The sequence below is a fragment of the Symphodus melops genome, assembly GCF_947650265.1.
Source record: "Symphodus melops genome assembly, chromosome: 12".
Taxonomy (NCBI): Eukaryota; Metazoa; Chordata; class Actinopteri; order Labriformes; family Labridae; genus Symphodus; species Symphodus melops.
In genome coordinates this window covers 14,639,716-14,660,818 of record NC_136702.1, presented here as the reverse complement: position 1 = coordinate 14,660,818, position 21,103 = coordinate 14,639,716, and the positions used below count along the sequence as shown (strand labels likewise).

Genomic DNA, 21,103 nt, shown 5'->3' with positions numbered 1-21,103 from the left:
CAATGAATAAAGAGCAAAAGGGATTTGCTGAGACAATATTAGTAATGAATTAATGAATGAAGGAATCTTGTAGAACAAAGCACAAAAAAACGTAAAACTTAAAACTGCATCTACATGGATACAAATGATCTAAATAAAAGCTGTATCTGAATAAAAATGCTGTATGTAAATCTGTCTGTCAATCAGAACAGACAGATCCGGCTCATTCGGAAGGACATTTCATTCTGATCAAGAAGAGTGGTTTATGTCGATTGTTGTTCGGATCAGGATCCATGTACACTCTCGATCTGGTCGCGTCTGCCTGACTGGGGTCAAACGGTCCTGACTGCACGTCTGCCACAGTAAAGTGACGCATACCCATCAGAGCCTGATGTTTACAGTATGCGATCAGAGCGCAGAACTTCATAAATGATTGCTGTGTCATTTGAAAGTTTAGTCTCCACTCATGATCCAAGAGGACTGCCCTCTCACACCAGTCTCGTTTGGATCATATTTGTGTTTTATGTAAGAACGTATCTTACTCATACCTTTCAAAGACACAATTTTATACAACCTTATTTTATTTTATTAAGTATTACGTTGCAGTATAAAAGAGTCCACTTTGGAGCGATAGTTGTGGTCATTCCCAGCGAGCTACAGTAACATCTCTGATATCAACAGATTCATTGTAAACCTTTTCATTCATATGATCTCAATGTTGTCTGCCTAAAAAACATTTTAGTTCAAGGTCCGGGGAGACAAATGACAATGTAGTGTTAGAAGAATAAGAATAAAAGTGAACTTGGAAGAGCTAATACAGCCTGATTTTAAAGTCATGCAACAAGTGGCAGCATGTCATTCACATTTAGTGTATGTTTACAGTTTATCATTAATGCCAGTAGAATGTTTAACTCAATCTAACCAATAAGATCACAGTTAGACAGTCAAGGCCTTTAAAACATGAACTACAGCAAGTTAAAAAGTAAAACAGTGCTGCTAGAAATGGTTCAAATGTCTGAAAGATGCATATATTACAAAGTTGACATTATTTTTTAAACTATGAGGAAATACATCTCTCATTTTAAGAGTGTAAAACAAAGCAGAGTTTAAAGTTTTCACAGGTCATTTGTGATTTGTGATTTGAAATTTCGCTCCTTCATCTGACGTTATACTGGCAGATAAGACAGGTAAAGCCAGTCTGCACATGGTTTTATTCTGACTAAATGCCAATGCATGAACACGCACGGCATAATCTGATCATGTTATTTATAGCGTCCATTGGAAATCCCAGTCGGAACGATTTCAGTCAGATTGAGGAAATTGTGCATATGTAAACGTAGCCAGTGTGAACACTTTGCATATAGGTTTAAGGGGTTGTTCAGTTCATGACAACAAATGTTAATTTACTCAAATGAAATCTAAGTTAAAAACCACTGATGCAAAACTGTCTTACAGTTCTGTTGCATATGAGCAAACAGCAGCAAGTCTGGCTGTCAAAAAGTGAGACTGGATCTGTATTTTGGATGATTGCATATTATCCCTTTTCAACATGGGTAATGAGTTTTACACATCATGACTTTGTTTTCTCATTATCATTACTCCTCAAGGGGAACCATGCGTACTGCATCTAGTAGTAAGTTGACGGCATTTCAACAGCAAGCAAGATGATGAATGTTGCAGGTTAATCTTCTCTTTTGTTGTTGGGTTATCACGTGTGATTGTTCAAAACGTTCTTATCCGGTTGAACAGAACTTCCACAGGCACCACGCTTCTGGCACTACTGCCTTCTAACGTCGTCTCTATGGCTTTATCTCTGTCCAACTTTAACTCACTTTACCTCCTCCACTCCCTCCCTCCCATCTTTTTCCTCACCCCAGTGGTTTTAATACCACGGAGGCTCTTTGGATAAAAAAGACAGATTGGTGGCGTTGTCAAGCATACTGCGTTCATTGTTTCCTGAAGACGAGAGAGCAGTGTCCTGTCTTCTCTCTTTGCACATTTGCCTGGGAACATCTGGATAGTGTCAGCCTTTCAGCATGAAGCAGAGCAACCATCATTCTTTCCCCTGGCTGACACATCTCATCTCCTCCCTGTCAGAAAATAAGAGAAAACGCAGATCTTCCAAATTTAAATCACACAACAAATCAGGGATTAAAAACAGGGACTGTGGTGGTTTAGTTGGAAGCTGGTTAACAGATGTGGTTGAGTGTGTCGACAAAGTGTAGCAGGTCCAGAGTGAAATTGAAAGATGTTGTAAAAAGAATCATGACACAATCATGTAATCACATCAAAGGCTACTATGGATTATTCTGCAGAAGAATGAACTGTTTTTGATTAATATCAATATTTTAACATTTAAATATTGCAAAGAGCAACTATGGTGATAGATCAGCAAAGATTATGTGTATGGCCAATAAAGGTCAACTTCAGGAACTTAAAAGCAGTTGCATGAGGTGAAGTAAGAACTGTGTTTCCACAACGGCCGACACCAAAGGAAGCTTTTAAAGTAAGTGTATGGAAGGCCTAGAATTAAAAACAAACAAGATCAACAATTTAAATACATTTAAATTCAATCTAATGTGGAGTTCCAGTTTTTTGTGCATATGTATTACAAAATTACAAATTTTACCCCTCCACCCTTACCCCTCATTCCACTGCTTGGTTGTTGATGGTGGTGACAGAGGTTGGTATCAGAAGAACAGAGGTTATGAGAAGGTGTGAGAGTGGAGGAGGTTGGTGAGGGAGGAGGGGGCCCGGTTGTTGAGGGCTTTGTGAATGAGGTGAAGGATTTTGAAGGACAGGGTAGATGTGGTAACAGGAGTGGGTGAGCAGGTGTGAAGGACAGTTTAGGAAGTATTGGAGTTTATTTAGGATTTTGGATGATGTGCTGTAAAGGATGCTATTGGAGGAGTAGAGTCTGTATACTGTATAATAAAGAAATGAATCAGAGTTTTTGAAGGAGAGGTGGATGAAGGTAGTTCTTGTCAGCTGGGCTTCATGGTCATCAACAAATAGTTTTCTGTCCTAAATGACTCCATGACTGTGGATATATGTGGAGGGAGATGAACTGGAGTTATCAAAGATGAGACTGAAGTTGTGAGAGGTTTTAGTGAGGTGTCTTTGACCAGTGATGATGATTTTGATTTCTCCACAGTTCGTGAGAATCGTTTTTTTTTTTACATTAAGAAAAATATGTTTTTACTTTATGTGTTAATAGTGGCATTTTATGCACCTTGTTTTTTTCAGTCAAGCATCAATATTAACTTTTTATATGTCATCAATGTTTACTGATGGTTAAAGGGAGGCATCATAATGTCAGTCTCTCCCATGAACAATTAAATGAAAGACGCTTCCTTTCAAATTAATGCATTTACAGTATATCCTGATATCATCTTATTAAATAAATTAAACTATAATAGTCTAAAAGAAATTATTCACACTGCCTCTTGGGGCAAAATGCTTAACCTGTTTAACTATGAATATTGCTTACACTAATATAATTTTTTTTTCCTTCTAATTATTGCAAACTTTCACATTTGATATGCTTTTTTCTTATAGAATCAGATTAATTTTTTTACTGAAAATACACTTCCTCCTTACATCACCTGACTTGTGCATGGAAACCAGATGTCTAAGAATACTTGGACATTTTAAGAGTTGGCTACAAATGTGCTTACATGGACACCTTTTTGGTTCATGTTGATTGACATTTGAGCTGCATGATTTGAAACATATGTCAGGCACATGATTGCTGGCTTTCATTCTAAGGGAAGGATGTGCCAAAAAATAGATATATGGAGTGTAAAATTAAAAGAAAAACACATTTCAGTTTGGAGTGTTTCACATTGTCCTCTTAAGACATATTGAACTAAGCCTGAAGTAAAAAAAAAAAAAAAAGCAACATTGCAAAGTCATTGAAAATAAAACACAGGACCCGATCGATCATCATCCATTTTTTGGAAAATATTTTGCCAATATTTATTATAAAAATATAAATGTTTCCACTACAAATCATTTTACATTAGTAGACAAGGCCATCTACGTTTGCACACGTAAACTCTCACACAGACACACGGGTCAGTCTTGAGACAGAAAAGGGTGCATAACAGTATTGCTCTCTCCGATGTCCCAGGTTTAAAAAGTCAGTCAAAAACCAAAACACAGATAGCACTGACACATAATTTACTATATGCTACAAAAAAAACATCAACATTGCGCTGTATAATGTTAACAAATAAATAATGATGTCAAACTTGTCATTTTATTGTAGAAAAAAAAACAAAAACAAAGCAGACAGATATAATTCAAAATCAGATAAAATATAATACAGATGATTTTTGTCTCTTTTTTAATTAAAAATGTTGCACATTTTTTTATTTATTCTTTTATACATACAAACATTTGTACAAAGAAGGATGGCCATGTACATATAGTGGGATCTGTAGTGCTAGTTGCTATCATTATGATGGTTTACAGTATGTACACAGTAATTGGAACACATAGCAGCAACAGCAGCATCCACAGGTAGACCGAGTAGCAGAGGAGCGACTGACACACTGACCAGGGCTGGGATTCCCAAAAGCACCACCATCACCACTGTCCATTAGATTCACCTTCATCCGTGGCCATGGCAATAATAGCTCCTTTCAAAGTGCTCAAATATTTTTGTACCACAGTAAGTGCTTGGGAGAAGCTTGAAGATACCTTTTAGGGTTAAAATGACCCAACCGACAGCTCCAAAGTACCAAAGTGCCAGTTTCGAAATACTGGATAAACGTTGCGCTGAGGGTTAGACTGGGTGGCATCAAAGCATGGGACAAACATCTGCAAGTTTTTACTTCATGGTACAAAGATCATCAGTGTTCTAAGGTGTCTTTAGGAAATCCCATCCTGTATAATGAACAAGGATAACAATCTGGAAAGTAATCATTTATTGGAAGTGTTGCACATCTCTCAGGGCATGTTCAATCCTTGCTAGTTCAGTGCAGTGATGGAAAAAAAAAAAAACATGCTCCCATGAGAAAACAGGAAGACGACCATGACTTTACAGAATATAAAATAAAACAGGACCTTTTTGCTTGAGGAGCTTGCCATGATCCAAACCATATCCAGGAGGCACTCTACGTTTTGCATTTAACATACCAGGATTTAAAGATAAAGAATTAATTTCAAACTAAATCAAAGATTGTTATTTATTTAAATGTATTCTTTTGTTAATAAGTTATGGTTTGACAAAATCAAAGACTAAGATATCCTCACATCAGGTGTGTTGATCTCAACCTTCCTCACTGATGTTACATTTTAGACAAATTCATAAAACTGCAAGACAATGGTACCTGATGTTTTCTTGAGTCGATTGAACTGTCCTACCAAATTAAGAAGCTCGAGAACAAACTTGCTTCTACTTTAAAACACAAACAAAGAAGAGGTCTGCCTGACACCACTTTGTCTCTCTTAACAGTTCCACCATGGTTTGTCCTCTTAAGCTGTACGCTCAAATCGTGACTCTCCTTCACTCTCTTTCTTTCTGTTTCCCATTCGAAGAAGAAATAATGTATACATCCTGAGATTTCACACAAAGGGCCTTGGGTTGAGGACATAGTAGAACTACACAACATCAGATCATAAGCCAACAGAACATAGATGTCGCCATAAAGAAAATAATTTGTGTGATGTGATTTATTGCCTCTGGACCTTCAGAGCACATCGTATGATACATTGTACACATGACAGACTCACGGCTTCCACACAATGAGACGATTAAACAGAATATCATGATTATTGCTTTTACGTGACATGTCTACTGAATGCAAATGCTATAGGTTAGAGCTACAGAGTTAAATGGCTCGGTTGTCATCTTGGTGTGTCCGTAGAGACAGCAAATGTAGGTAGTTTAAACAAAATCTCGCACCTCAGACCTCATAAAGTTCAGGACGGGTCCACACCCGAGTGAGGTACTGCTATATGCCATGCTCTCTACCTGCAAGGCATCTCGGCCATTTCACCTTCTTGTTTCGCAGGCTGCTAGTCGGGTGTGATGGGTGGAGACTGTGAGCATGCCCATCCCTTTTTAGCCATACAGGGAAAGCTGTGCTTTTCTGCTCAGCTCATTTTGGAGAGCTCCGGCTGTTTGTTAGTCCAGTTTTTGCCTTGTATCACAGTCCAGTCCTATTTAGTATCGCTGGTAAGGTTTCTTTGACCTTCTTGGACTTCCACTGATTTACCAACCCTCCTCAATGTCTGTAAGGCATCTCAACTTGGGCATGGAGGGATGGAGGGTGGAAGAGCCTGGCATATCACCAGCTGGCAGGTCTGCACTGAACACTTCCTGTTTTCCAGTTAGGACTTGATATGGTCTTTCAACAAAATGTTGACAGCCCTCGTTTAAACCATTTCTTGTTTTCCATCCATTTCCTGTTCATAAATGAAGCCTCAGTGTTAGGCTGTGATCGGCAACCACACCAACAGACAGGTCTCTGGTGTTTTTTTCATTTGCTGGGTTCCTTTTTCTAAACAGGTACTGGGCCATTCTTGGTGTGAGAATCAAGGGCTTTGAGGCTGCTCACGATCTTCTTCTGTGGTGCTACTATAGTCACTCCAACCTTTTTCAGATCCCTGGTTGGTGAAGGAAAGGGGGAGAAAGAGGAACAGATTGGAAAAAAAAAAGATTGAAAGTGTCTGTTAGAGAAGAAGGATATGACACCCGTTTGCAATTTAACAACATGCATCCAGCGCTGCTCCCTGCACTTTCCAATGCATCTGTCATTCACAAAGGACTGCATTTCCCAGAAGGCTGCCACATCTTTGAAGGAGGTCTATTGGGGACTGTTGCCTTCACTCCCCATCACTAACTAACACGAGGGTGGGCCTATGGGGCAACACTGACAGCTGCGATTATGACTCTGTCAGTTGGGGAAACAATGTTAAAGCCACAGTGGCACAAAAGACCTACTTTTTTGGATTGCATTATGCTGGATTCATTTGTCAGGGCAGGTATAGGTATGTTCAGAGGAGCAGCACTGGTACACTTGCAGAATATAACATTCTGAAACAGAGTTGTCCTTTGACATTTTAATTCAATTAGAGGATATTTAAAGATTAGTTACATGCATTCAAGTGTCGGGAAACAAAGTTGGTTGATAATACTACATCAAATCATTCAGACGCAGAACAGCAGCTCTGCGTGTGTTATTCATTATCTGCAACAAATTCACACAGAAGTTAGTGAGCTCTATTCAAACATTAAGCGTTTAAAAAAAAAACATACATTCCAACAACTTCAATACACAAGTATAATGTGATTGTTTGAATAACAGTACAATAAATGTATGTTAAGTCCCATCTCTTCTGCAAGCCATTAAAACAGTTGTGATGTATTAGTAGAAGCAGGAGTTGTAGTCAGAGTGCTCTTGTTACTATGACAAACAGTTTCAGCCATTGAAACATTTAGGTGTTATTCAAAATTGTCACACACACATTTATTTTATTCAGGTGCAAGCAGAACTTTGAGTTTTCCTCCAAAAGCAGCCGAAGAAGCCAACATTAAAAACGTTCGGAGGCATCAGAAAGTGGAAAAAGTCATCATGTTTCTTCACTACCTGCTACCATGTAAAGGGATAGTTATCTCAAACTTAGTAATTGTTCAAATGCAATAATTACATTGCAAGAAATGTAGCCCTATTTGACACTTGTTATGCTTATCCAGCTAACTTTGTGCTTTTGCATGTCCAATGTTGTCAGGGCACTATTAAATATAAGCATTGTTGACCAGATTTCCATATTTGGCAGTAGCCTGTGGTTAATTTTTTCAAAATTCCAAGTCTGACTGGAGTTTTATTTGTGTTTACAGCTTACAACAGGATGAAAAATGAAGCTTTTAAGTCACTAAATTCAGCTTACTATCCCTTTAAAAGTCAGACAAGTGAGATCCCATCGGTACAGTGCAGCACTGATCCTAGATAGGCCTAGTTCTTATCCTCTAACCCACCATCCAAAGCCTGGGGAAGAGGAGCCAGGTGTTAGAGAGTGGTGATTCCCATGGACGGCTCCCATTCTGGGCAAGTGGCTGGCGTGACATGGACCTCCGTCAGAACCACTCTACTGAGAGACAGCCAGGCCCAGCAACATTAACATTTTATCATAAAAGATGTGCTCCATCTTTGAACAGCATTTTAAGAAAATGTAATGAGGTCTAAGATCATGTTTTCTTACGTATCAATACATGTGACTTTACCTTAACAATGCAGATCAAACATCTGTGTTAGAACCAGGAAGGAAACAATTCTCTCAACGTTATGGACTGGATAAAAAACCCTTTGTGTTTGTGAACAATTAACCAAAACGGTGTCCTTTATGTATACAAAACCTATTGAGTGGTCACCAGTCAATATATTTTTTTAAACAGCTGGATCCTAAAATACATTTCATTGGGGTCATCCACCGCACTCTGACATCTCTCCATTAATGCATGTTCCCGGGTCCTGCTCGTGCATGTGTGTGACTCAGGCCTGTGTGTGTGAGAAGCATGTCTCTAGAATAAAAGAGTGCAAAATAGAATTTCCCCCTCTGGGATCAATAAAGAATAAAAAATAAAAAGATGAAAATCTAAAACATTAATGTACACATTTCTCATAACTACAAAATAAAAGATACATACTGTACGCACAAACAATCACGTAAAAAGAGCTGAAAACAGCTTAAAGTATTTCATTGTTAACGTCCCCATCATGAGACTGCTAATGCATTGTGTGGTATTTTGTGTCTGGTGTTGGAATATAAATTCACATCGAAACAGGTAACTTTTTGTGTCACAGTTTAAATTGTTGAGAGACAGTGGATCCCTGTAAGATTTTTGATATAAAAACGCTTTTAAACCTGTACCAGTCGAGGTTTGTTAAATCGGCTCTAATTGACAGAGGAGCACAATACCTGTGAATTCACTATTGAGTGTAAGTTGCATGACGGCACAAGATAATGCCGGTGTGTTTTTTCACTTTAAATTGCTTTCCTTTTGATATGCAGCTTAGGTCAAGTTCATCATCACCTTAATCAAATACATACAATGAACTTTGCATGCACTCTCTTTAGATGAAGAAAATAGACCAAGTGATGCAGCATTTCCTAGTCAATCTATTCTCTCCCGGCATGAAAAAGGACTTCAATTACTCGAGCGGATGAGTCAGCACACTGCAGCCAAGTATGATTACTGTTCCTCGGAGGTCAGAGCACCGCCAAGCCTTGTGCTGAATATCAAGGACTAGATTAAGACTGTACAAATCAATAGAGAAATCTATATAGAGCAATGCATGGTCTTAGCCAAGGCTGCTTGCCGTATAGCTGAGTTAGCCTTAGATGCCTCAGCCTATAAGACTTCAGTGGATTAATACTGCAGTGATCCAATTTGGTATCCACCTACTGAAATCATGGACCAATATGATTTCTTTAGGCAAGGTATTTTCCACTGCTGCTCATTTGTAATGCACTTTGTCAATTTCCTAAGATGTCCATCTATCTGCAGTGGTAGCATGGAGCAGAACTTTTTAATGACTGATACATCCCAAGAGAAATATATCTTTTGTGGAAAAAAAAAAAAAAAAACCTTTCAAAAAGCAAATACAATAGCACTCCAACAAAAGGAAATGAGCTGAGAATGCAAAATGTGGCTAAGAAATCAAATGTAATAGTCTTATTAACATTTAAAAAAAAAAGTTTCTTCCCCAGTACTCTTTCCAAAGAGAGCACACTCACACTCATGTTCCAAGTTGTTGTTGCAGAAAAGCATCACTCTGTAGTTACTTTATAGATATCTTAAAAGTCTTCTTGAAAATCAAGTTTGAATATGCATTTTTTAGGAGTCACTAGAATTTACAGAATGCAAGAAATTGCTCTCAGAAAAGGTTTAAACCACATACTTATTTTATCTTCAGGGCCCATATTTGTCAACTTGACTCCGACATACATCATTACTTAAAAGGATGTTACACTTAACTTTTCTTCCAAACAGAATTAGCCAGTTACTTTAGAAGACTGTTATTTTGCTTGGTGACGGACAGAGGTTTGAGCTGGCAGCAGCACTGACCACCATTCTCCAACAGGCCATCAGTTCAGTTAATGCCTACTTTGATCACAATGATTACAACTGTCCAATTATTTAGCCCAGTCACATTCCACATCAATTAAACCAGCAGCGGGCCAAAAAGGACAAATAGAAAGGGAGGCTAAAGGGTAAGAAGAAAAGTAAAACCTCTACTCAGACACTGACAAAACATACAGACAACATAACATATATATTAAAAAAAACATGTCAGCTGGTTTGTTTAATCCCACGTAACTTCACTCTGGACTGTCAAAATAAGAGACATTTTCTTTATTTACTTTGATTAAGAGAATGCTTAGGGTCCATAAACTTCCAGTACAAAACTACAATCTCATTTTGTAGTACAAACGATTTACCGACGACTGTGATTTATTAAATTGTATGTTGTGAAGAATATCCTGATAGTATATGTTTTTTTTAGAACTTCCCAACACTTTATCTTCCGAGCTTACAGACAGAAACTGTCATATGGTCAGCGTGACAAACCTCAGCCTCGAGAGCACACACGGTAGATCCTTCACTGTGTGCACTCCAAATGGAATTCCTCTGGACAATTTTTTCTTCATCTTCCCTTTGAATTGTAATGTTTTGCTGTAAAAAAAAGAGGGCCATGCATACCTTTATGACAGCGATGCCTTTATTTGCTCCTTCAAAGGCCCCTCTCTATAGCCTTTTATCCCATCAAATCTCCCCTCTCATGCCCTCCTTCAATGCTCACTCTTTCATTTGCTTTCTAGTTTGGAAGATATTTATCTCTCTTTCTTTCAATGCTTGCACCTTCTCCCTCTGCACTTACTTGCTGCATTGACAGCGTGGCTAAGGCCTGTCATCACGAATTACCATGACTCTCACTTGGACACCTTTTTTAAGGACTCTATAGCTCTCTTTACTTACTCTGAACAAGTGTATGTGTGTGGCAATTCTTGGTTTTGGGACCATGTAAACACTACTGACATGAATAGGCAGAGTATCCCAGTGTGTGTGTGTGTGTGTGTGTGTGTGTGTGTGTGTGTGTGTGTGTGTGTGTGTGTGTGTGTGTGTGTGTGTGTGTGTGTGTGTGTGTGTGTGTGTGTGTGTGTGTGTGTGTGTGTGTGTGTGTGTGTGTGTGTGTGTGTGTGTGTGTGTGTGTGTGTGTGTGTGTGTGGTGGGCTTACTCTGTGGAGGTCTTGGCCAGGGTGTCACAGGAGCTGTAGCTGACCCCAGAGAAGGCCTCTTTGCAGGGTAAGGTCCTCATTCCATCCATCCAGTCAGCCATCGTCCCCATCGAGGGAACCTCTGAGCTGCTCCTGTCCAACAACAAGTTTGCCGGCCTGAAAGGCAGAAAGGACACACAAAAAAAGTAAAGATTAAATTAATTACAATTTAACGTAGAATACATTTCCTCTGGGTTGACCTGTAACTTTTTCAAATTAAAGAAGCCGTGGTTATGATCTCAGAGAAAAACACCCAAATCACACATTTCAAAGGACAATTCAATGATAAAGTGGTCTATTTCAATAATCTTTGCGTACACCTTTAAACTAATGCTGTTCATTGCTTCTCTTCTGCAAATCACTTTTCACAGAATTAAACTAAAACGTGTATACAACATTTGTTTCGGCATAATAGCTCTGATCTTGTAACTCTCCATAAGCATATAGTATATTAAGTCAGAGCCATGTGCAATAGGGATAGAAAATGGGATACTTCTTAGAACCAACAGACGAACGCTACGGAAACAGGGTTTAGGAAATACTAATCGAGAACTAATAGCAGATGTTTTCAGCATCGTGTGTTCAACTGTACCAATGTAGCAAATCTTTGGCAGAGTTGCAAAGTCGCAGCTGCCTTCCAATGTGTTACAGACATGAAAGTATTTAAAGGTGGTATTGTCCATTCCATCCTTCATCTATACTGCTAATCCTGTCAAGAGTCCCAGGAATGGAAGTGATCTCAGCTGTGATTGGACGAAAGGCGAATTACACCCTGGACATGTCAATTATAGGCTTCCATGAAGAGATAAATAAGCAGTCACTCCTAATAACCAATAATACATGTCTTTGGCCTGCAGTGGAGAGAGCTGGAGAAACCACACATAGACAGGAAGACATGGAAACTTCACACAGAAATGCAGAGATCAAACCAGGAACCTTCCTGCTAACAACAACAGTGCTGTCCATAAGAAGACAATCTTTACTGACACACTGTGCCCTGCTGAGTGGCTGATTAATGACTCTGCACTACACTCACTGTCCCTATCTTCCAAACTTTACCATGTTGAAACAATACTTAATATGAGTAACTTTTCTGAAGCCATGGCCTCTTTTCAAACTTTTTGAGCAGAACTTTTAGCATCCACAGTAGTTGCTGTCATGAGAGTCCAATGACCCTCATACGTTCTTAACGCTACAAGCTGCTACAAACATTTTGTTTCATGATGTTTTTACCTTAGTGAGAAAACATGTTGTAAATAGTTCATCTCATTACGTCATACTTATACATATTACTTTTGTGCTTGCATACCTATACGTCGCTAAAACATAAACCAGAGCTACACAAACACACACATGCACACACACACACACACACACACACACACACTGGCCTTCTGTGTCTGTTCCATAAAGTAAACGTGCACAATGCCTTCGGGCTTTAAATACAGGGGAGGAAATCAAACTGCCGATAAAATATGTCCATAATATATTTAACATATTCAGAACAAGATTACTTACAAAAGCACAATCAGTTTCTGTCGTATGTCATTACAGTCTCCGGTTGAACATGTACCATGTGGCAGATTTCAACACTGGATTTGATTAGACCTGATGGTTTCAATTGGATCAAATCAAATTAAACGCACTGCATTGGGCTTTAGAGAGCTCAGTCAACAGTCGAGGGTGAAGAAAGGCTCCAGGCACTGTTCTGACTCGATAATGTGGGAAAAGAGTGGAAAGAAGAGGGTTGAAAAGGTGGAAAGACGTACAGACAGGAAAAGAGAGGTGACTGGAGGGGAACCAAAAGATGACAAAGAAAGCTATTTCCTTTATCTGTGTGTAATCTTTGATGTCATTACTGATCTTGTTTTGTACAAATGTGTTCCAATTTGGTGTTGTGATGTCTGATCACGTCAATGCAGGAAATGGTAAAACCAGGTCAAAACACCCCAGGTCAAACTGGAGCCCAAAACAAACCGACCAATCAAACAAGAGTCAAATAATGGATTAATTACAGCTATCTGTGAGTTTATTTCCTCATGTAAGAGTGACAGACATTCTTTTTAATAAGGACAGGCGGCATCTGTCCTAATAAATCGACAAAGGCTCCTGCGTCAGCCCTACACACACACACACACACACACACACACACAAAGTGCACATACACATGCACACAAGGGAAATAAAGCCTTACATACAAGCCAGTACAGGATTGAAAAAAAAGGTAGTTCTCCCTCAGGGAAAACTATTCAAAGCCTTGTAAATAAACTCATTAGAATACCAGGAAGTCCACCTCCGCCTGGCTGATTTAGATCGGCAGGGGGAGGTTTGAAACTGCTCAGTGTGTTTTTGTGTGTGAGAATGTGGGAAAAATTGCCTTAGGTTAGGCTAACTCCAAGGAATAAGGTGGGAGTGGGGGACTATGATGTTGATCTTAATATTTATGTATTCTTTGTTTGTGTGTATTTAGATAGGACATCGTAGGGCCGGCTTCTTGGAGGACTATAGCCTCTGTACATGGGGAGCAAGCTAAAAACTACTACATTTAGGCCATCAGCGCCCTATTAGAGCCTGAAGTGCAACAACTACCCAAAATGTAACAACGACCCGAAATGTTATAAAACAAATGTAACAAAAAGTTCAAAAGTGGAAAAAAAAGTTACTATGTTTTGGGCACAGCATTTTGTTACATTGTCAACCAGTTATTACATTTTGGGTTTTTGGTTTTTTTTTGTTGTTTTTTTTGTCATTTCGAGTCGTCGCCCCATTACTGTATACTCTACTTTAACTCATCTTTTTTTCTCTGTACCTTTGATATTAAGATTTACTATTGCACAGTAAACTGAACTAAACAATCGCTGTGCACTTCAAGCAACATGTTTTCATTCAAGGAAGCAAAACAAAAAATGATATTTTTTTTACAATAGGATTTCATCAAGTTGTCATTAAGCAACCTTAAAAAAAGAAGAAAAAAATAACACACTTAGCTATCAAGGGAAAAGAAAAGTAAGATGACATCTTAACTTGAGACAGGAAAAAGAAGCAAAAAAGGTGCTTTTGAAGGAGTGGAGTGGGTGTTGTTACAATGATTGAGTCTTTTCCTGCCAGATCAGAGGGCTGTCAAAATGCTGAGGGGCCCCCAGGACCTGCTGGAGAGACCGTTTTGTTGGGGTGTATTGGGGGATATCTGATGATGCTGTGGTTTGCATGCAGGACAAAAAAAAAAGTATGAACCTCCTTGAGAGGAATTTTGAAAACGTTTTATGAGGAAAGAACGCTTAAACAGCAATTATGGGAAGATTTTATTCTTTTTATCCATTTTGAAGGAATGACTGCAATGGTAAAGACTTTTATTTCACCAGAATAAGTCAGTTTTATTGATCCTCTCCTCCCCTGCACCTCTTTTTCTTATTTTCTCTTCTGATCTCATCTCCTCTTCATCCTCTACGTTCTTTCCCCCTCTCCTCTCCTGTGAGAGGTAAACTCCAAATGACCTTGTTTCCACTCCAATATCAATTTCTTGTTTTTCCTTTTTGTTCTTACATTTTCAGCAACATCTCACGGCAGCTCAAGAGAGAAGATGATTGGAGAGGAAACAGAGAAACAGAGGTGTGAGATGACGGGGAAGACAGAGGGAAACAAGCATATCTGTATGATGGCAGAAGAAGGCTGAAACCCCCTTGTGGACTAAACACTATAAGAATGCAGAAAAAAAAAATACGCTCAAACAGAAGGATGTATAAATCCACCAGAGAGGGAACATAAAGTCTTACCCTCTTCATATATTTATTTCCCTTCCCCTTTTCTCCGCTCTCTTTCATTCTTCTGACCTCTAAATAACCAGGGCTGCGGAGTCTTTTGTTTTTAAAGCTCTCAGGGGTGGAGAGAGGTGAGTGAGGAAGAGCCGGAACAGATATAAGTGTTGTCAGGACAGAGTGGAAAGAATATTTAGATACAATATTATGCCTTTTAATTTGTGTTTTCATATTTGGCCAATTTGTATCCTCTGCCTCTGTTGAGTGTGATGGATACCATGTAGGTTTAATCAATACTGCTCAGGTGGTCTGAGGGAAGCTATTAACCTAAATGACTCAGGTGTGACATTTTGATTAGATTCCACTCAGGCATGCAGTTTTTTTATTATTTTTTTTATTTCTGTGAAGTAGCCAGATGGATAGTTTAGTGCTTTAGATGTCTTAATGAAGAGAGCTCTCAAACTTTTCTTTTTCTCCAAGCCTACATTTGAACATATAGAATATCAATAAACCACATGTTGACTTTTAAATAGTTGTAAGTGCTCTTTAATGCAATTCCCTATCAACAATGGCTTGTGCCACTCTTGTATCCTCCATCTGGTTTTAATTAACCTCTCAATCATCTGATCGTATACATTTTGATATTTACATGGCTTAATGTAAGGTAACAGTTGCCCTGTTAGTTAACTTTCAATGTTCTTACATCTGTTCTCATATCTGTTTTCTTCAACAAATCACCCAAAATAATGATACTGGCCAAGACAAAACATTGTGTCATGACCCCAAACCGTAGTCCTACAGTGGTTCACTCTTGATTTATTTGTTGATGCAGATTCAAAAAGTCTTGTCTTTATACATTTTGCCCTTTAACTCTTGGGCAGATGAACTATAAACCGTGTACGGCAACTATTTATTTATTTATTTATCATGTCGATGGTGTGTGAATTGTCATGACCCTTGATACTGAGATTCCACATGGTAACAAAGCTTTGCTGTCACTCCACGTTTGTACCTGAAGTTTGATCTGAGCAATACAGGTGTCCATTATTGATTTTGCATAATGTCACAGTGTTTCAGAAGCTCTACAGGTACGTAAACAGTGTCCAAATGTCCTTTGTAGCAATGAAACATTGATGTTCCAGTGTGTGAGTTCACATTTAGTTACTGCTTGGCAAAAGCTATAGAGGCATGGTGTGTGGACACCCAGTGGGAGCTTCACAAACTAACACAATATGGCATTCACACACAGTGAACAGTCATGTGGTATCCTGCTACTTCCAAGTACACAATGCCACCCTCTCCCCCATAAAACACCTCTGTTACTAGAAGTTATAGCGGATCAGTGATGGACCATCTTCGTCCCATCTTTCTACCTTCTGTGTGACAGATTTCGGAACAATACGCCATTAACTGGTATTCAGCATTCCACTGATGACAAGGCTATTGTACTACTGGTAGTATGGAAGCAGTTCAACATTTTTTTAGAAGCAGACTGAAATAGGTTGATCTCATATGTTTCAGACACCCTGTGAAGCCAATCAGATAGACAGTGGTCTCTAACCCCGACCAGGCTCCTGTTAGCCCATAATTAGTCTGTGACAGCCCACCTTGGCCTACAGATCCCAGTCCTTTTCCATCCTCATGCAGGGACAATAAACTCTGACCAGGTCCCCCCTCTGAAGCCTCCAGATGCTCAACTCCAGTTCCGAGCTTTGGTCTGGGCTTGTGAAGGAGGGAGTACTCCATTAGCCAGCCAGGACAGCCAGGAGACAAACGAGGTGTGTGAAGCTGAGAACAGCTGCTCCCGCTGTGCAACTGCCACCAACACCGTACACACAAAGGCACAAAACACACACATACACACCGTTCTCATAAATCACCGCAGCCGCCTGTGCTCACGCAGGCTGTGCTCGCCCAGTGTTAAAAGCCAATCAGGGAAATTACATGCAAACGCCAAGGGACCTATTTTCACTTTCTTAAGAAATCATTAGTCAATGTTATGAGCTCTGACGTCTCCATAATACCACGGCCGCCTGCCGCACACCCGGAGCTTGCCCCCAACCCTTGTAGAGTCTGCACTGGTTCCCCGCTACCCCCTGGGACAGAATGGTGGTCCAAACAAAGAAGCGAGGCATGAGGGACAGGAGATGGGCGGGAAAGAGCATTATGAGATCAAGGGGAAAAAAAGACGGCATTAGACGTCATGGGAACGAAAAAGATCAAAAATGTGGATCTAAATTGTTTGAGGGTAAATATACGGGAGGTGTCATAAGCTGTGCTAAATTTCATGTAGCACCCTGTGAACACAGGAAGCAGGAAGGCAATATTTACGACAAACCCCGGTACTGCATGGCTCTAAAAACAAACAGACATGCTCCAAGGGAGAAGAACGTTTGACTTGAATGCAAACCTGCTGCTCCTTTCAACCACATCCCTTCATTTTAAAAAGTCTACCTTCCCCATTGATATTTGATCGGAAAATAAGACACTGACCTGCAGTAAACCTTAATGATCTGCAAGGAAAGTCAGAACAAACTTTGGGGTTGGAATGTTTTTAGCGAGTAAGGAGGAAAACCGACAAAGCTATCCACAATCAAAAGTGTATTTGCCTCTTTGTTTCTAAGTATATCCTTTAAACATGGATGGAAGCAATTCAGGTGTATTAGCCTTTAGCCATCTGTATGCACAAGAATAAATACAAGTGTAGTATGTCACAGTACCTTGATGTTGTGTTGGCTGTGATTTTGAGGCTACCAGGGTTGCGGATAAGTTTATCCAAGATGCTGACTATCTGTTCAAACTTCGGCCGATTGTTGCGCTCTTTCTGCCAGCAGTCCAACATCAGCTGGTAGAGGGTGGCAGGGCAGTCCATGGGCGGAGGGAGACGGTACCCTTCATCTACAGCTTTTATTACCTAGATGTAGAGTAGAAACGCAATGACTTCAGAAATGACAGATGAGGTAGCAATGATGGGAAATACTATAAACAAATGGATATAATACACTATGGGTTTGGATACTAGATGTTTGGAACAAATGATTACATTTTTCTTCGTTTTTTTTTGTGGTTTCTGGCTTTTTTAGCGCTGTGTTGCAAAACCCTGTAGGAAACAAAAACAGTTCCAAATTCACTAAATTAAGTTCCTAATAGACTAAATTAAATTATGCAGCAGGGAACTATTTTGGAACAAATTAAAGTACCAAAGTCTTTTAAACTGATTCCAAACAACACCCTCAGGAACTGGTTATTGGGCAACAACATACATTGCAAATGTTTTGTCTTGAAATTCAACATTTTAATGTAGCTAGAATTACATTTTTAACTCAATTGACATTTATGTGGATATTTCTATCAACAATGCCCTATTGCTAATTTCCTCTGATGTTCCAAAAGACTCTGATCTTGATCATGAACCAAATGTCTGAATCAGTTGTAGATGCTGATGCTTTCACTTTGCTTCACTTTGTTCCTATCTGTAAAACTTTGCAAACAGACTTCACTGCAGTAGTGGTTTGTGTGCTACACAGACCCACTTTGCAATGTTCAAGAAACATCATGTAACTTACGTCCTGATTGGACATCTCCCAGTATGGTCGTTCCCCATATGACATCACTTCCCAGAGTACAATGCCATAACTCCACGCATCACTGGCTGATGTAAACTTCCTGTAGGCGATGGCCTCTGGAGCTGTCCACCGGATGGGAATCTTACCTCCCTGAGAAACAGAAGTCATTCAGTTAATCAATGTATCCATGAGTCATCTATCATTAAATGAATCCGTATTAGGATTCATCTGGCAATTTGATATTTACATCTACTTTGGCGGATCAGATTGTACTTAGAAAGTTGCTGCAAAAAATCATGTGCGACCAGAAATCTGACAAACTTTATCACGACGAGGCGACATTGACGTGTTAATGACTGTTATTGTTACAATTTCTATGTATGAACAAAACTAAAAGGACTTCAGTGTCCATTATGATATTGTAAACACCCTCAAAGCCCAGTGTGTTGTGGTTTGAGGGGAGCGATGTGATCTAAACCTCATGTAAAATACAGTGTGACTGATTTCTTCTTGCGCACTACAGCATAAATTGACATTCTGAGCAGGATTTACTGAGTAAGTAAAATCTATTTTTTAAACCATAAAGCAGCATTGAAAATGTTGTTTTAGGGGCGCCGGTAGCCATAGTGGTTAGTGTGCACATCTCATGTACGGAGGTTATAGTTCTCCAAGCAGGCGGTCTGGGTTCGAATATCACCTGTGGCGCTTTTCCCACATGTCGTTCCCTACTCTCTCTCTTCCTCTCCCTCTCTCTCTCTTTCAGACTCTACTCACTGTCCTATCTCTAAATAAAGACAAATACATGGCTGCTGTACTACAAACCATGTAGTAGTACAGGTACATACTACTAATGTACACTGCCCTCTAAATAACACACTTTCATGCTGCCTGGTCTGTAGAAAAAACACATGGTACATGGCAAACACACACACATACACAAACACACTAACAGAATTATAACACAAATAAACACAGCAAACAAAACTTAACAACAGCCACAAACTGCTCATGCATTCATACTGTACCCACCTTCTCCCCCAAATGGTTAAAGGGCAAAATGTGTGAACACCACTGGACTCACATGCACATGCAGGAACACAAAAAACAAAGAGAAAATAAAGATTTCACCCAAAAAGTGAAGGCTAGCTCAAAAAAATAAAGTTTCTATTGTGGGCTTGTCAAAGGTTTGGAGTGTCGTGAGAATCCATACTGTAACATGGCAGAGTTTATTATTCTGTCTTAATATTTTAAATTATGTATTTCTGGGAGAAAGGCATACGGCACACCAACTGTTTATTTGACAAGCAATTCTCAGCCAGAAAATTATACTGTGTTTAAAGGGGCTGCACGCATGGTCTAGACCACAGGATTTTGTGTTGAAAATGACCACACACACAAACACAGGCACAGACACAAAAACGTAACAGTAAAGATGCACATAGAGAAGTGGGAAAACAAATCCAAATAAATTGTTACATTTTGTTCTGTAATTTGCAAATCCTGGCAAATTGTTATTCACATAAACTTAATTCTGCAAAATGGATTAACGCATTCTGTTTTTAACTTAATGGTTTAGGAAAAATGGCTTCCACTTGCAAGGTTTACAGTTAAACTCCACTCCTTGGCAAATCACATTTACAACTACAAGAATGTTATTAAAAAAGTTCATTAAAGCTATCTCTATTCTTTTGTTTTTGATAGAACAGTTAGGTTGTAAAGGGAATGAGAGAATTATTGCATCCGGTTGATGAATAGTATTCTATTTTAATTAACATATCCCTGAAGAAAACGTCACATGCCCCAGGACTGTACCCAACGTATTTGTTTATGTTGTCACTTGTGTCCTTTAACAGTGTTTGTGCACGTTGTTCCAGCTCACCCTGGTTGTATAAGCAGCCTCCGGGTCGTCCTCCAGGACTCGCGACAGGCCGAAGTCTGACACTTTACACACCAGGTTGCTGTTGACCAGGATGTTCCGAGCTGCCAAGTCTCTATGAACGTAGCCCATGTCTGACAGATACTTCATGCCTGAGGCAATACCACGCAGCATGCCCACCAACTGGATGCCTGTAAACTGAGCATCATGTTTCTAAAGAAAGAAAAGACGTGAAAAAAACAGAAATGAGCACAGGGTTAATGTCACACTTTAATGTATACATAAAAAAAAACCTCATGGGAATTTGACCTTTCTGATTAGTTACATAAAATGAAACCTCTGTATCTTCAGCTTATTTATTAACCTTTAAAAAACCTCTGACATTTGGGACCTCATCTTCAGTTCAACTGTGAAATACCAAAGTCAGAGAGGTAGTAATGTATGTAATTTTACAGAAACGGGTGTAATTTTCCAATGAGGGCCGTTTACTGTTATTCAGGGCTCTATGATATTTATAATATATCTATGATATAGATACTGGCTTATGTAATGACCCCGGAATGCGACAGAATACAGTTTTGTCCACCTTTCCACCCATTCCTCTTCACATGCACTCATTTGCTTTTTTTGTCTAAAAC

At 39.3% G+C, this 21,103-nt stretch overlaps 1 protein-coding gene across 4 annotated transcripts in view; it reads right to left on the bottom strand.

Annotated features, from left to right (window-relative positions):
* Positions 1-1,172: 1,172 nt before the first annotated feature.
* The window catches only part of epha3 (eph receptor A3), a 97,535-nt gene continuing 77,604 nt past the window's right edge, over positions 1,173-21,103 (bottom strand). Inside the window, exons 13-18 of one of the 4 annotated variants that reach the window (XM_079357757.1) lie at positions 20,469-20,678; positions 18,590-18,739; positions 17,744-17,937; positions 11,230-11,385; positions 7,967-8,079; positions 3,922-6,594 (exon numbers count right to left, since the gene is read on the bottom strand). In XM_079357757.1, coding sequence (XP_079213883.1) covers positions 7,998-8,079; positions 11,230-11,385; positions 17,744-17,937; positions 18,590-18,739; positions 20,469-20,678 — 792 coding nt within the window. In that variant the 3' untranslated portion in view covers positions 3,922-6,594; positions 7,967-7,997. Of the gene's footprint in view, positions 2,070-3,921; positions 6,595-7,966; positions 8,080-11,229; positions 11,386-17,743; positions 17,938-18,589; positions 18,740-20,468; positions 20,679-21,103 lie in introns of those variants that run through there. The other 3 variants (XM_079357758.1, XM_079357759.1, XM_079357756.1) reach the window with 3 other exon arrangements.